The sequence below is a fragment of the Zonotrichia leucophrys genome, chromosome 2, assembly GCF_028769735.1.
Source record: "Zonotrichia leucophrys gambelii isolate GWCS_2022_RI chromosome 2, RI_Zleu_2.0, whole genome shotgun sequence".
Taxonomy (NCBI): domain Eukaryota; kingdom Metazoa; phylum Chordata; class Aves; order Passeriformes; family Passerellidae; genus Zonotrichia; species Zonotrichia leucophrys.
This window is the reverse complement of record NC_088171.1, coordinates 63,969,567-63,985,647: the sequence shown is the minus strand read 5'-3', so window position 1 is coordinate 63,985,647 and position 16,081 is coordinate 63,969,567. Positions and strand designations below refer to the sequence as shown.

The window sequence follows — 16,081 nt, the reverse complement described above, 5'->3', positions numbered from 1 at the left end:
TTGTGCCTCTATTACGTGCAGTTAATGTCTAAAAAAAATTTTTGGTCAAGTAAAGCCACAGATGTGCTCAATTACTACAGATTAACTAAGCATTTACTACAGGAATTGACACTGTAGTGGGCGATAAACATAATGTGTTTTCAGCAATTTTCGGAAGTATTCCTACAAATTAATTTGCACACAAACACTTCACAGGATTCAGCCAGCCAGCCATTCAGAAGCTAATTTATAATATGCACAATAATCAGGCTTTCACTGTGCAGGCAGCAGAATTACTGGATTGGGTTCAGTCAGCTATTGACTCCGTGGACAAAGCTTTGTTTCCCAAGCTCTCCTGAAGGTTATTCCTGCACCTGATATGCTTTATACTTGGGATAACTGGGGAGGTTTAATATGGACTGCAGAGTACAGAACCCTTTTGCTGTGTGCCAGTGGCTGGGAGATGAAGGCTTGGACCATACACATGTGCTGCATGTTGCAGAGCTTGCACTGCATAAAGCAAATGATTGCACATTCATAAAACCATCCAGAAAACAGAGGGGAGATAGAAGTGAAAGGGAGAAGTTTTGTTTTTAGAAGGAGAAAAGGGAGCCTTGCCAATATTGTGAACCCGAGCCAGCTATTCCAGTGCAAGCCTCATGTTGTTACATACATCATGTTTGGGAAGAGATGTAGTATTAATCAACTTTTTGGCACAGAGTATCCGTTACTGTACAAAAACATTCTTGCTCTGGCTTTAATTCAGTTCTAAGTCACTGTGAAAACATTTATGTGGCTCTCAAACTGTGTTAAAGGACCCAGGCAATAATTCTTTTCCCTTCCCAGAGGAACTAAAACAACCTTATACTTCCATAAAACACAGTATTTTAATAGTGCCAATTGTTTTCCTTAAATGTTGGGTATGTTCTGACTTCCACAAATCATTTCTAGGGATAGAAGCTGTCTTCTGGAGCCCCCCAATGTGCTTTGCCTACTCAGAGTCAGGAGCAGAGGTGCACTTCAGAAGAAAAGGCCAGCGCCACATCATATGAAAACATGTGGTATTGCTGTTTCTGCACTTCCCAAGCCCTAATGCAACACCACTCAATTTCTCAGTGGACAACGCCGCACGAAAATTTCCATAGCTGCATGCTAGCAGGAGTCAAACAGGAGAGCCATGGCAGCGGGGTAACACTGAATTTGTTTTTTGACACCATCAATAACACAGCTCAAGCCCTGCACGCACAGGAATATATTGGGCCACCGGGAGAAGCGTTATTGGTATGAGACACCGCGCCACCGCTTGCAAAAATTCAATACCAAGTGTCTCGTCTGAGCACAAATTCATTACTCTCACCTAACCATTACGACACAAACAACATCAAAAGGGTCACTCACTAAGCAGCAAGTCCATACATGAAGTGTCTCTCTGTTATCACGAGTCTCGCACCAGGATAACAATTCAATTTTTTTTTTTTTGAGCAACTTCCAGCTTCCCTATTCTTCTCCACAGGTCATACATCTCGTTACTGAAAATCCGCAAATCCCCAAATGTGTTGTGCCTGATTTGCATATTTAAGTATGCAAATTACTGCAAACCGGGTAATTTTCGTGTTACATATTTTTGCAGAAAAATTAAATGTGCAAAAATGTTTATTGCAACAATTACTGGTTCCATGGTCTTTCAACAAAAGGCTGTAAATCATCAAAATAATTGCCTACCCATTAACTATTGCAGCACTCTGCCTGAAATTTTCTCATTCTTTAAAACATATTTTTCTTCTAAATGTTTACCTCTTCAGGATTAGTTTCACTAAAAATTATGTACAAGCCTAAGGCTCTGTCTCATGTACCCACCCACAAATACCAAATTTAGTTAAAGCCAAAACTAAATAAAGAACTCCAACCATAAACCAGAATTTTCGCACAGTACACTCAAACAGTAATGTATGTAAAATATGTGCCATTCAAGCCCAAGATGCAAAAATGCTGCATTGAACTATACCATGAAATAAGAAAGAAACCTATCTACGATCTTTTCCTGCCTCATCTCCGTACTACTACACATGTAAGGAAATTACTCTGCTAAATTATCCATTGCAAATTGAGAAGTGAAACGTTCTGTGTTTCTGGTAAGTGAGTAGGACAGCACTGAAGCAGAGTATAGTGTTTCTAGCAATGCTTGCTTACTATGCACTACTGCCAGGTCTGTTTTGAAATTTGAGCCCCAAGCGAGGAAAAAAAAAAAAAAAAAAAAGAAAGAAGCACCTCTACAATTTTCTCCCCTGGTCATTTCAGGCAAAAGGCATGCAGAGCAGTTGGTATCTCGTCATGTTAACAAAACACAGCATGATCCAGCAACCAGTCTGACCCTGTAGGTTTTGCTGGCACACTGAAGCTGGGTTTATACTCCCACTAAGAACACCAGAACCACCCTTCATGAAGAAGTTTGGTTACAAATAATGATGGTTAATTCTGTTTTCCTAAAAGTAAATTAGAACTTAATTGTCTGTCTCTGGCATCAAGAGACAATAGGACATTCCCAGGTATGCTGGCCCAGTGCACTCCTCTCTGCCCTTGAGCTTCTGTGCTTGTGTGAGAGATATCTAATTCCCCAATCACTCTTCCTAAGAAAATGAGCCAACCATTATTAGAGGAACTGCAGCCTGCTGCATGCAATGTCTGAGTTGCTACACAGCTGTATCTGCGTATGCTGCTCCTCCTGAGGCACTTTTCCAGCCCACAAGCCCTTTCAAGTAGAGTGATGCCTGTCCTCCTTTGCTCCTGAGATGGGACCGATAACCCAACAACTTCCCAGCTCCACCTTCCAGCTCTCTATCACAGCCTGCCTAGCAAAACACTTGGCACCTGCAAACATTCTTCTTCAGGAGCCTGCAGAGAAAACTTGCCATTGTGCCACAGAATGAAATCAAACTAGAATTCATTTAGTTGCGAGGAATTCAAAGAATTAGGCTTAAAGGAACAAAGACCTAAGCCTACCCTCTTACCTACCACTTGGAATTTCCTCTGAGCAGCAGGGAGATGCAATTTAGACCCAGTATCTCCCTGGAAAGACTTGCACACTCCCTTTTACACACTCCCATGAATGCAGGAGATAAACACTTCTCCTGCCAAGCATTTCACTTTTCTCTTTTACAGCTGGATGTGTGCGCAGCACATCAGCAGCACTAGGAAAGGAGGGTGAAAAGGTAACAATTTGATGCTTTAAATGTATCTGTGTAAGCAGTAAGGTTGGAAGGCAACAAGTCAGTTGAGCCAATTATTTCATCTTGCGCCGCAAGCTATGCCACGTGCTATACGTGCTTCCCATTCCCACTCAGGCACTCTAGATTGAGTTAGCTCTCCAAAACGTGGCTCAACAGGCTCAGTTATAACAAATAGTTTGGTGTGCAACCTTAATAATACCCCATATTGGCGTCAGAAGAGGATATTGACAAATGACTTCGCCCAGAAAAATCGTTGGCCCCCAATGAGCAGAAAGCAATCATTTGACACTGTCTAATGACATTAATCAAGCTCTGAACTTTTGTTGTTGTATGTCATAGCAAATGCTTAGCATTTTCAGGTCCAAAGTGCTTGAGTAGACATTGTATATTAAAAACAAAAGACTTTAATTCATTAAAAATAGACTCTCACGCTAGATTAAGTTCATTTGCTGCACCCGTCCCTGGTCTGCCTTTGTGTGTGGTCTCATTTAAAACAGACACACAGGAACCAGAACCTACTTCATTCACATGAAACAAAAATACTATTGGCTGTCAACCAACATAACAGACACTGAAGAATGGGAATACCCCTGGGTAAGGAAATTTTAATTAAAAAAAAAAAAAAAAGAGAGAGAAGAAGAAAAAAAGAAATTACAATGACGAAGGAGAAGCAGCTGCCTTCTCTGGGAATTCCTGTTTCTTCACCTTTGTCAAAACATCTCACATTGTCTCCTATGTATTTTATAAAGGTCTTTTGCAGCTCTATTAAAGCAGCAGCTTCATTTACACTCTCTCTGATCTATATTGATAAAGATTATGAAGCCATTATATGGCTCATTATGTTTGCCTTTACTTACCCCCAATTAAGATTTCAGGTGTCTCTGGTTTTGAGCTAATTTCAAAGTGGCTGCCATCAGGGACATGCTCATAGAACACCATCAGCTCCTTTTGCAGCGATATATCACATTTAAAACTCTAAGGGAGCAGTTCTGTTACGTGCAGCCTCATTTTCCATATGCAGAGTTTTGTACCTCTTATTTCGGGGAGGTTACTTAGGAATCTATCCTAAGTGCCAAGTTTTGATCTATGACTGGTAAAGCATTAAAGCTCCTGGTCACAGCTGACAGCTGAAATGCTATTAGGCACAACATCCCCTTGCAATTATCCACAAATCATTCACAAAAAGTGAGTTTTTGAGCTTGGGTATGCAATAAAAACAGATTCAGATGCAGTCATGAAAAAAATTTTGGCATATGTAACAAAGGCACCTTTTATAGCAAACTCCCTTTTGAAAGACAGAGATGAGGATCAGCATCAGTGAAGTAATTGGGATTTACTAATCTCTTCTTTGGAGCAAGGTAGCATGAAAGAACAAACAGAGCAGGCACAGGTCACCTCTGAAAAAGTGCACTGTGAAGAGACCTTCCTCTCAGTCCTCCCACTGAAAGGAGAGGAGCTGAAGGGGCAGTCACCAGAATGAAAGATTCTCATGGAAAACTAATAGTGAGGAAGGGAACAGAGAGCATAGGCTACATTTTGAAACTATGTCAGACAGAGATAGCACAGTTATGAAACAAGAGCTCCTGCTGGAGCAAAAACCACATCACACAGGAGGCAGGCAGGGGAGCATTACAGCAGGCTCAAGAAATTTTCAGCACAGCTTTAAATCTTCCATTATACAGTAGGCAATGCTGCGATATGTGTGGATCCATTTTTCAAGATACAGCACGAGGACATCGTGACACAATTACTGTGCAATTAGTGCAGCTTTTGCTGATTTGCAGAGAAATAACTGACTTGAAAAAGCTTCTGCCATAAAATTTTTCAATCAACAATATGAATGTGGTATCAACCTACTGCAAGTGTGGTCTCAATACTGCATAAGAGAAATTAGGTGCTGCCCCTGGCACGCATTTTGATAACACTTATGAATGCTTATATTTAACTTTGATCAAATAAAGTCATTCTAAATTAAACATCAGTCTCACAAAAGCCAGAGAGTGTGACTGTGTCTATGTGTGTCTGTGTGTACCTATATACATACATGTCACAGAATCACAGGATTTTTTAGGTTGGAAAAGGTCTTTAAGATCATTGAATCCAACCACAAACCTAACACAGCCAAGTCCACCACTAAAACATGTCCCTCAGTGCCACATCTACGTGACTTTTAAATACCTTCAGGGACAGTAACTCAACCACTTCCCTGGGCAGACCTGACAAACCTTTCAGTGAAGAAATTCTTCTTAATGCCCAATTTAAGCCTTTCCTGGTGACTTGAGGCCATTTCCCCTGGTCCTATTGCTTGTTACATGGAGAAGAGACTGACCCCCCATGTCAGTATATACGTATATGTGTGTGTGTGTGTGTGTGTGTGTGTGTGTGTGTGTGTGTGTAATTCCAGCCGTGCAGTAGTTCTGCCATGGAGTTCAGATTGTCAGAAGAAAGAGGTTAAAGCACAAGATGCTAAAACTGCATCTTATTCCACCACTTTTTCAATCAGACCCAGAAGGACAGACAAGGACCGAGCACATTCAGCTCATAAATTTCTTTACTGGGGGGTGCAGGAGAACAGCACTACTTAGGACCTACCTTGCCCATTTGGTACGTGTTTATGCGTTTTTCCTTTCCTAGGGGTTGACTGGCATGATGATGAAGCATTGTTTGTGGCTGTTTTTGTGTCCTCTGTCTCCTCCTCCTCCTCTTCTTCATCCTCATCATCCTGAGAGCTTCCAAAATACACCATGTTGCTGGGCAGGGCTGGAGAACCTGATCATTATAAAGAAATGGCTCATTAGCATCATCACATTTGCTTACTGCACTAACCATATTGATCATAACCTACTTGAGTGTCCTCCACAGCAAGAGGAGAGTGGGACTCAGAGCTGGGAGGTCAGACCAGTGCCTGATTAACTAGAGGGTTGTTATTTATTAGTTTTAACCAACAGAATATGCATGGTCTTGAAAAGCAGGGTTCTCCCCCCCTCAAGCACATTCTATTCATACTTCAGACAATCAGTCTTGCTACAAGCCCTAATTAATAACTCTGTGTATTCAGAAAAGGACTAATGCACATGCTTAATTTCAAATGCGTGCTCAAGTGCCTTGCTGAAATCTTAACTCACAACTAGAAGCTTACAGCTTTTCCAAACAGAAGAAAAAAGAGCAAAAAAGTGGTCTGCACCTCAGTGATATTTCTAAGTAATCATCACAATAAAGCATTTAAATTTCACAATACTTTGCAGTCCTCTACAATATTGCACACACTATTTTGCAGAATTCTGCAGAAAGAAACAAAGAGAAAAGCGAAGACATTGAGAAGTTTATTTGCATGGAGGATTCCTGACAAAGGCAAAAAGAGAGGAAAGGTCTTCTGATTCCCTGTGTGCTCCTCTTGAGGATGCTGCTTCTCATCTCTTGACTACTTTTCCCATGATGGTCCCATGACTTTTAAATGTACAAATACTGCTGACAAATAATGGGCACCTTCTCATGAGCTCAATTTCACGTTCTGCTTCAACATGAGCCCCCTGACCAACCCCCAGAGGTGTCCAGGGAGCCTTCTAGCTATTACCAAAGAAAAAATTATTTTAAAAGGAAGGAAAAATTATAGTCACACACTTGGATAACAGCAACTTCATTTACTTTCCTGCTGCTAAATAAAACAAAAGGACAAAGAGAACTGGGCTAGAGACCAACACAAGGTAGTGGATATTTGACTGGTGCTTCCTTAGGAAGCACTTCTGGCTTCAAGCTCTTCAGAAATCCAATTTTGTGTTTGCTTTGCTTTTGAGCTGTTGGTGTTGCCACTGCCAACAACTAACTATAGCTTATTTTTGATTGCATATTTCTGCTTCGACCAGGGTTGTACAAAATACTCATAACTAATCACTTTTAAATTAATGAATTACCTAAATATGACAGAAAACCAGGGACAGGCTGTTTCTGCAATGAATCATCCATTCCTAAATATACTGGTTTTGATTGGGATGGAGTTAATTTTCTTCACAGTAGCTGGAACAGGGCTATGTTTTGGATTTGTGCTGGAAGCAGAGTTCATAGCACTGGGATGTTTTAGCCATTGCTGAGCAGTGCTTGCACGGTATCAAGGTGCTTTTTTGACCCTGTTTTTCATGCTGCTCTACCAGCAAGCAGGCTGGGGTGCACAAGGAGCTAGAGGGGACACAGACAGGATAACTGGCCAAAGGGATATTTCAGACCATAGCACTGTTCTCAGCAATAAGAGCTGGGGAAAGAAGGAGGAAGGTGGGGACATCCATCCAGTGGTATACCATTTGTATTCCCAGGTAAGCATTTTATGTGAGGGAGCCCCCTCATCCTGGGGATGGATAAACACCTGCCTGCCAAAAGTGAGTAGCAAATGAATTCCTTGTTTTGCTTTGCTTGCAGGTTTGCTTTGCCTAATAAACTGCCTTTATCTCAATCCATGAGTTTTCTTACTGAAAACTGACCCTTCAAATTCTCTCCTTCATCCCACTGAAGGCTTAGCCCCCACCTGTAAAGATGTTAGAGAGGCTTTTGGCCTCTCTAACAGCCCCTTTGAACTGTGGCTGCCTTGGGGAGAAGCAGACACAAACTCCCCCCCAGCACCCTGTGCTGTGTGTGAGTGGTAGCCCTGGGACAGCCAGAATAAACACTACAGCAGCATTGAGGGCATGATGATTCTTCCCCCTGAAATTGTGCTTTTTTCCATCCAACCTAGCCAGGAGTGTATGGACACATACAGTTATCCTAGGGGAAAGGGCTTTTGGATGCCACAGCTCTCCTGTTTGTATAGACTAATGATCAAATTAAGACTGCTGACATATTTCACAGCATGGAAGCTGTAGCAACTTACAGAAACAAAAAACCTTCACATTTCTTATGCAAGCCCAGAACTTTCTGGCACAGTCCAAGCAATCAAACATAGTAGGTAAGAGGTGCTGAGAGGCACATTAATTCTTCTGCTCGTAGGGGAGCTTTAAGTGTCAACAGCAACTAACTAGAAGAGTCTAAAATAGTTACTCCTAAGACAGTGCTGCCTGAAAAATAAACTGGTTTTTTCTTCCATCTAGGTGCCCAAATGTGTAGTATGGATTCAGAAACTGTAGGCAAGTGCATCAGTTCTTATAAGAATCTGAAGTCTGACACCATCTGACACCATTGTGCATTAACAAATGGTGGCATAAAAGAACCTTACTGTTTGGAACCCTCAAAATTAGATTCAACACAGACTGAAATCCCCCATTATAATTAAAGAAATAGTCTGGAAATTTATCCTTCTGAGACACTAAAATAGGAGTCTAGATAATGTCTGTTCTCTCAGCTTCATCTTCCTTGGAATTCCACACCTCTGAGATTTTTTGGCAGCTGCTTTAAACAGCAACCAACAAAAATGTATCATCTGCAATGCAAATGTCGTTATTACAATAGCAATCTTTTTTCTCTTTCTTCTTAAAGCAGAGAATAAAACACTATGTCAGTCTGTTTAGAAAGGAGGGAGAGTCTTACCCAAATTCGAGAGCAGGCACAAGCTTCACCTAACTCCTGGTATTAAATCTCTGTAATCTCAGTGCATAAATCTCCTGTCAGAATGACAGTTTTTAATTCTTTCCAATTGAGAACTATGAACAACAATGGTTAAACTGCATTCCTGGGACAGCTGGGACTGTTTGGGAAGTACATTTCCAGAGAAATTAGACTAGAACATCCAATAACACAGGAGAGTCCTGCTAACGCTCACTTTACTGATCTAAGCACTCTGCAATATGAGACCTTGGAGAAAAAAGCTGGCGTTCAAGTCTGGGTCTCCTCCCCTCCTTCCCACCAGCTTTTCCTACATATTTATTAAATTTGACTTGCTAAACAGAAAAAAAGAAAAAAAATTCTGGACTTGCACATTTTTGTTCTATGTAAGCATTGTTATGGATGGAAGACTGAAAGAAATTTAAAAGCTCTGAGTTTTCTTGTTTAATTTTTGCATTGGAACTATTTTTATCCTCATCTTTTATGATACTACTTCAGTTCTGGAGTAGCCTCAAATAATTTGTTCACAAATATGTGTTGAACTGGTAAAAACCCCTTTCACTTTAAGCCTATGTAGCTAAACATGTCCAAAAGGCTGAGAAAATACTGGTTTAAAATATTGAAACAGGCTGGCCAAGCTCAAGACACTGCACATTCCCTTTATGAGCAAACTGAAGGGAATACATGCCTCTAAGTACACTGTGATTTCATTCAAGCTGTAATGATGACAATTATGCTTATTAAACAACACCTAACGTGTGAGTGGTTTATGTGCGCTGCTGGTTTACACCAAGGAAAGAACTAGGCAAACCCTCCTAAGACTCCTCTTATGGAAATAATACTCAGACTTCTCACAACTGATGAAACAACAAAACTCATATGAATGAAACTGAACTCTGAAGAGTGGAACCTATGTAATCACTCATCTTCTTCAATATTGTGTAATAATGATTCCTGTCCTAAATATTCCTCATTCTCTCTGAGATCAGATAGGGATGTGTATGTGATGCCCCATTTGTTACTCAAAGCTACTGATTTATATAAATAATATTAAGAAGTGTTACTGTAGCTATAAATGTTCTAGACCATTGGAAATCTGAAGAAGAATGTGTGCTCAAGAGTTGATTGCTATTTTCCAGCTGTAACAATTGGTCAAATAAAATATATTGCCCTTCCTCAAAAATCTGTCTGGTCTTCACTGCAAGGTAAGACCATGCTGGTTTTCCTTACAGACAGACTTTGCTGAGAGTTGCTGCTCTCAGGTTACTCCATGTGTAACAGATATTTACCATGAAAATGATGTATGACAGCCAGATGATAAAACTTCTCCAAAATGGCAAGAGAATAAGGAGAACTGCAGGTTCAGCAGACACATCTGCACACACACATTCACAGAACACAGCATTGTAGGGGCTTCCTTGATATGTAAAATTCACAGATAACTATTCTGCACATTTATCTGTTCCTGGACACACTCAGCAACAGAAACCCATGGGGCAGCAGCTATGCTGGTTCCCTCTTGCACATATTTCCCAGCCAGGCAGTAAGAGTAAATAAAGATGAGCAATCATCCCTCCTCTTCCTCTTGCCCTCCCCAGCACCAAAGTGTGATTCTCAAAGCCTACCAAGGGTATTATAAAGAGTGACACTGGAAATAATAACCAACAGCAGAAAAGAAGAGCGGCAATGCCACGAATAAAGGGCAACATCTGTGCCTGGGAGGTGGTGCCTGCCAGGCTCAGCACTCTAGGTATACAATTCCCACTTCCTCACTTTCCATCCCCAAGAACACGGCAGAAAAATCTGAGCGGGAGAGAGAGAGTGAGCGAGTGGGTGAGAGAGAGTTACGAGAGCCTGTGGCTGTATTGAATTTTACAAGTCTCCTTCTGTGCTGGGAGCCCCCACACCATGCAGGCAGCTGCTACCATGGGCACTGGAACAAATGAAGGGGGAGAGCAGGGAGCAGCCTTCCAGAGCCTGGGGAAAGCACACAAGCAGCCCTCCACCCTGAGAAACACACCCTGCCACCACATTAGCAGGTGCCTGAAAAGCCTGCTCACTCAGCAAATCTGATGGCAGCCTAGAAATTAAATTTGACTTCTTACCACTCATTTAGAAGGCATTTCATGCAAGGAAAAGGGAACCATCTAGACTATTGGTGGCTGACATTTTTCTTGGCATCAAAAATGGCCTACAGAACATCTACCCCCACCTGGCCTCTTATAATACCTGTGCCACCTCCTCAACTGTGGCAGTGTAATTTTTTTTGTGGGGCCATGTGGTGAATCGGATCAGGGAACTGATTCAGATTAAAATCCCAGACCAAGGAAATTAAAGTCCCTTAATAAATACTGTACCTGTAATGTAATGTTATAAGCTCTCAAGAAAAGATTTGGAAAATTTCTATGCACTCTTTTTCTTACTGAATGTGTAGTGTAATGTATCACCTTATATTATTAAACAAAACATTAAATGTAGTATGTTTCCAATCTCGTGTAGGAGCTGCACATTTTATATTGTGTCCTGATGATGCCTAAGCACAGAACTCCTAAATTCCTTCCCTCCCCTCCCTACCAAGAGAGCTGATTTTTTTTGCAGAAATATTTGCATAAAAGCATACACTGTCACCAAAGATCTGGATGGGGCAATTGCAACATATTGGGAAGGAAGGAGAAGCCATGGCAGAAGGAGTAAGGTGTAAGAAAGGCTGTGAAGTGCAGCAGAGCAGAAGAGAGGAACCCAGATGTGCTGGGGCTGGAGAAAGGTGAGTGGTGAGAGGTAAGGTAACAGATGAACACAAGCTGAGGGAGCAACGGGGGAAGGGAGATATGGAAGGGATTACTGACATGAAATGGTAACAAATACAGTGGTGAAGTGTACAGGACATTGCAGCTAAGGCTGGCTCAATACAAGGCATCCATCTGACAGTGCAGTCAAACCTGCTGCCCTGGTCCAGACACATGCCACTCACCTTTTCCAGCTTAACAAGTCTCACAGCTGAGAGCAGAAAAGCCATGGCCAAAGTCAGGCACCAACCTGGAGGGAACTTCCCAGCCCTCTCCCCCTCCTCCAAAACACATGGGGAAAGGCCAAATCACCAAAGCTGGACCTCAGAGTGAGATTTTGAAAGCCTAAAAAATTTCCATGTCAGACTAAGGGATTGCAAGCCACACAGAAAGTTCAGACAGCTGACACAAACCCAGGTACCCCCTCGTCACCAGTACAAGAGCTCCTAGGATCAGATACTACTACATGTAGTAAATTTTGAGAAAGTCATTAATGATGAGTTGTTTTTTTTTTTTTAAATCACTCATCAAGGTTACAATGAGCTATGAATTATTACAGAAAGGGAGGACAGTCAGCTCTTTAAAAAAAATTCTACTTGAAGTATGTTTGGCAACTGCTTCCATCAGTATCTTCAGTTTCATTATTGAAATTCTCTCTTGAGTATTTTGTCTTCCCTCCTATTGTGAGAGCAACACAAAAGAAAGCCTAAATGTATAGGAAAAACCTATTACCACAACTACACACTAAGTGTAGCCTAATGCATATGAAAGAATGACAAAAGTATTTCATGCCCTCTTTTACAATAATTTGGTGCTTATACAACAATAAGTACAAAGCAAAATATAGGGGGTTTAAGTCATGGTGATGCTTTTAGCAATTTTCTAGGAAAGATGTCACCCTTTGCATGTGCAAAATTCAGGCTCACTACTAACAGTAGGCAGAACTGATGCTTTTGCAGCCTCTACACACAGATGTGTTGACCTCAGCAGCAAGTGCCTGATTAATAGAATAAACTATACTCTTTTTCAGCCATTTTATTTGACTAATGAGGTTATTACTTTTTTTTCTTTTTGACAAATGTGTAGTTCTCTCTCCTAAATTACAGTTATGTTTTGTTTCTCATTAAATTACATTAACTTTTGTCTTGGACTAGCTAAACATGTTAAAAAACCCCTCTGAATTTGGATCTGAAGAGTGGAATCAGAAGTATGGAAAGTGCTTGTGCTTTGCCAAAAATACTATTTCATTACTCTTCAGAATTAGCTGGCAGTGCTTCTGCAGTATTTACTGAAGTACAAACCAAATGTTTTCATCTGGACGGGATTCAAACCCTGGTATGTTACAACCACAACAAAAATCATCTCAGTCCAAAAGCCTTCTCTGTAATTTGGGCTGTGGTTTCTGCAAAATTGGAGGATTCTTCTCCATGAATTATTTACACCAACTCCCCCTCTAGCTCCTCTTTTTTTTTTTTTTTTTTTTTGCCTTCTAACAATTAAACACAACCCAGATGTGCTTTGGAAAAATCTTAAAACAATTTAAAACACTAGAATGATTTGCACACAGGGCAGGTCAAGGTATGTGGGATTTCAGCCTGCCCCAAAAAAGCACATGGCTTGCCAAGCCCCACGGTGAGCCACGTCCAGAGGTTTGGCTTCTCCTCTGACACACAGCCCCATTTTGTGGCTGTAAGCAGGTGGAAAAACCTTGCCTCTCAAATGCTCCTGATGTGCTGGCATCTCAATGCTTAACTTTTAAGGCCTGCTTCTCATTTATTATATGCCCCACTTATTTTGTTTTGGCAGGACAATGCCAAATCCCTGAAGGGCAAATATATGTAATTTATGCCTGCACCTTATGGCTGTTTTACCAAGCCAGGCTAAAGGAGCACAAACTACATAAATTCTATAGGAAAGAGCAATTGTACTTCACTTGTCTGACTCCACCTGCAGGAATGGTCCCAGAGGGAGCTCCCCAATGCCTGAGCAAGAGGGAGGAAAAGGCCATCTCAAATACAGAAATGAAACCGGGCTCCAACTCCTCTCTCTGCTGGCATTGCTCCAATCACAATGTGCCTGGTGTTACATTTAATTTATTGACTAGTGTAGCAACATAACTCCCATTTTCTTCTCAGTCTGTTCTTCAAATTAGTAGAGCTTAAACATAAAAGCTTGAAGAAAATTTTTCCTTTTCTAGAGAAATGGAGCAAGGGTGGGGAAATGCATGAGTCTGCAGGAAAAAACTTGAAGGTCTACTTTCCAAACTTAGCAAAACACTCCAGAGTAACAGAGTGCCCAAAATTAAAAAAAAAAAAAAAAACAAAAAAAAAACCAAAAACAATGGAGTGCTTCTTACATCTACAATTCTTATCTGACAATCTCAAAGCAATTTAACTCCACCAGCCTGACTGGATTTTACAGCGAACCTCATGCTTTCCATGTGCACTTCAACTTTATGTTCCCTCCCACCAAGAACAAAACTAGTATGGAAGTTTCAAACCACCGTGAGGACATTCCCAACAAGCTACCAGGCTGTGTTTCATATCCAAGAGATCCTGCTAGGTCTATCCCTAGCATAAAATCAGCCATTTGGATAACACTGAAGCTACGGTATATTCACGGGTTAGAGAAGCAGGCTCAGAGGTTTTTGGCTGGGATGAAGGGCAGGAATTGCCTTTGCCAGAATACTTTACATTGCCCCCTGGGCAGTGAGGCTTCGAATTGCTGCTGCCATCACAGCACTCAGATTTTATGCCAGTAGCTCGTCCATTACCAACACCCAGCTATGTCGACACCTATATACAGAGTTAAATATTTATCCTCGTTTTACAAAATACTAAGCAGCTTGCTGAGGGACTAGGACTGAATCTGTGGCAAATACAAGAGCTAAACCTCAAGATTAGTCTCCCATTTCAATCAGTTAACTGCATCCTGTGGCTTTTTGCAGGGGTAGATATTGGAATCATTAACATCAGAAAGGGCCCAAAAACTGGAAAAGCAAGAAAAAGCTTTCCTCCAGCTGTAGTACTACCCACAGATTACTCTATCTTACTTCAGCACCTCTTCCAATCTCTTAAATCTCCCAGCAGGCACACACTGACATGAAATTGTACCTTCCACTGGATGTCTGGAGTTTTGGCACTCCAGCAGCACTCTGTTCCCCTGGGAAGGAATAATCCATGGTGGTGGTCACCAGGGTCTCTTCTCTCTGTTCTTCACACAAGTGTTGTTCACTCTGAGACTGTGTAACCACTTGTCCCTGCCAATACTGATTAAATTACTCTTGTCCTAAAGCACCATAGGAGTTGCTTAGTAGCTCATATTCCATGGATGGCCTAAATGGTTGCATGTGTGAGAAACAGCTTATATTCTACACTTTAATGTTAACTTTAAAACAGAACTTATAAATTTTGAGGTTACAATTACTAAATGCAAACTTATTTTTATTAAATGGCTCGTGCATTTAAAATTCAACCTAAAGTTTATTCTTGAATTTTCAATCCATCCTAAAATTTTAGTTCCAAATACTAAATGATATAATAAAATAAATAAAAAATTGTCTTCCAGTATTTGAAACAAATTATTGTATGTCTGCATGTTTTAATATAATTTTGGAATTATAAAAACAAACCCAGACTGCAAAGAAGCTCATACTTTTGGGCAGTGTCAGCATTTCATTGCTTGGCTTCCAGCCCAATCAAGTTGCAGTGCTATCCAATCTGCCTACTTTGATGTGGTGATCAAGTGTCCATGGTGCCAATGGCTGGTGCTGCAAGAGTGACCCGTGCAAGGCAGCAGCTCTCTAAGGACAGCAGCACACGTTGACTACAGAGCCTGCTGACACCAAACTAACAGGCACACATACCTTTAGCCTTGCTGAAAAGATTGGCAAATTAACAGCTGTTTTCTAACAGCCCAAGATTAAGAAATCCCAAGTTTTGGTTCTGGGGGCTCTCCCATTGTCATCGGAAATCTCCGCAGGTATGAACTGACACAGTCAATTTCTCCAAAAAAGAAGACTTGGATCAAAGGCCCCTGGCCCTTTTTATCACCCAAATACAGTGCTTCAAAGAATAAAAAGCCCGTTTAAGAGCACACTGCACTAAAAGTTAGAAGTTACTGAACTTAAGACAAACATGCACATTTTCAGACAAACATTTCACATAGTGAAATTTTCTGTTTTGATTCTGCCCAATTGTAATAAATCATCAAAATATTAAGTCAGCACAGCATTTAAAGAAAAAGAATAATCACGCATTTTGCAGAATAGAAGAGCCTGAAAACTCAATTTGTGAGATCTCAATTAAACCATTTTTATTTAGGAATCCCTGAAATTCTCTAGCATGTAACTCCCAGAGGCTCAGCTTAATTAGAAAATTGATCATGGGAAAACTTCTTAAAATGTACTCTCCTAATCCCAGCCTCCCTGTTATCACCTTTTGCCAAAGATCTATTGCTCACAGGGAGTTGTTTTTCGTTCATCCTTTAGCCTGATATTTGACTCACAATATTTTAACCTGTAAATAATTACAGAGAGCAGAGGTAACTTGAATGCACTGTAAC

General features: G+C 40.9%; 1 protein-coding gene across 2 annotated transcripts in view; it reads right to left on the bottom strand.

Annotated features, from left to right (window-relative positions):
* JARID2 (jumonji and AT-rich interaction domain containing 2) overlaps positions 1-16,081 on the bottom strand; it is a 210,919-nt gene that overhangs the window by 39,668 nt on the left and 155,170 nt on the right. For both annotated transcript variants that reach the window (XM_064705208.1, XM_064705209.1), the window contains exon 5: positions 5,799-5,975. In XM_064705208.1, coding sequence (XP_064561278.1) covers positions 5,799-5,975 — 177 coding nt within the window. The remainder of the gene's footprint in view (positions 1-5,798; positions 5,976-16,081) is intronic.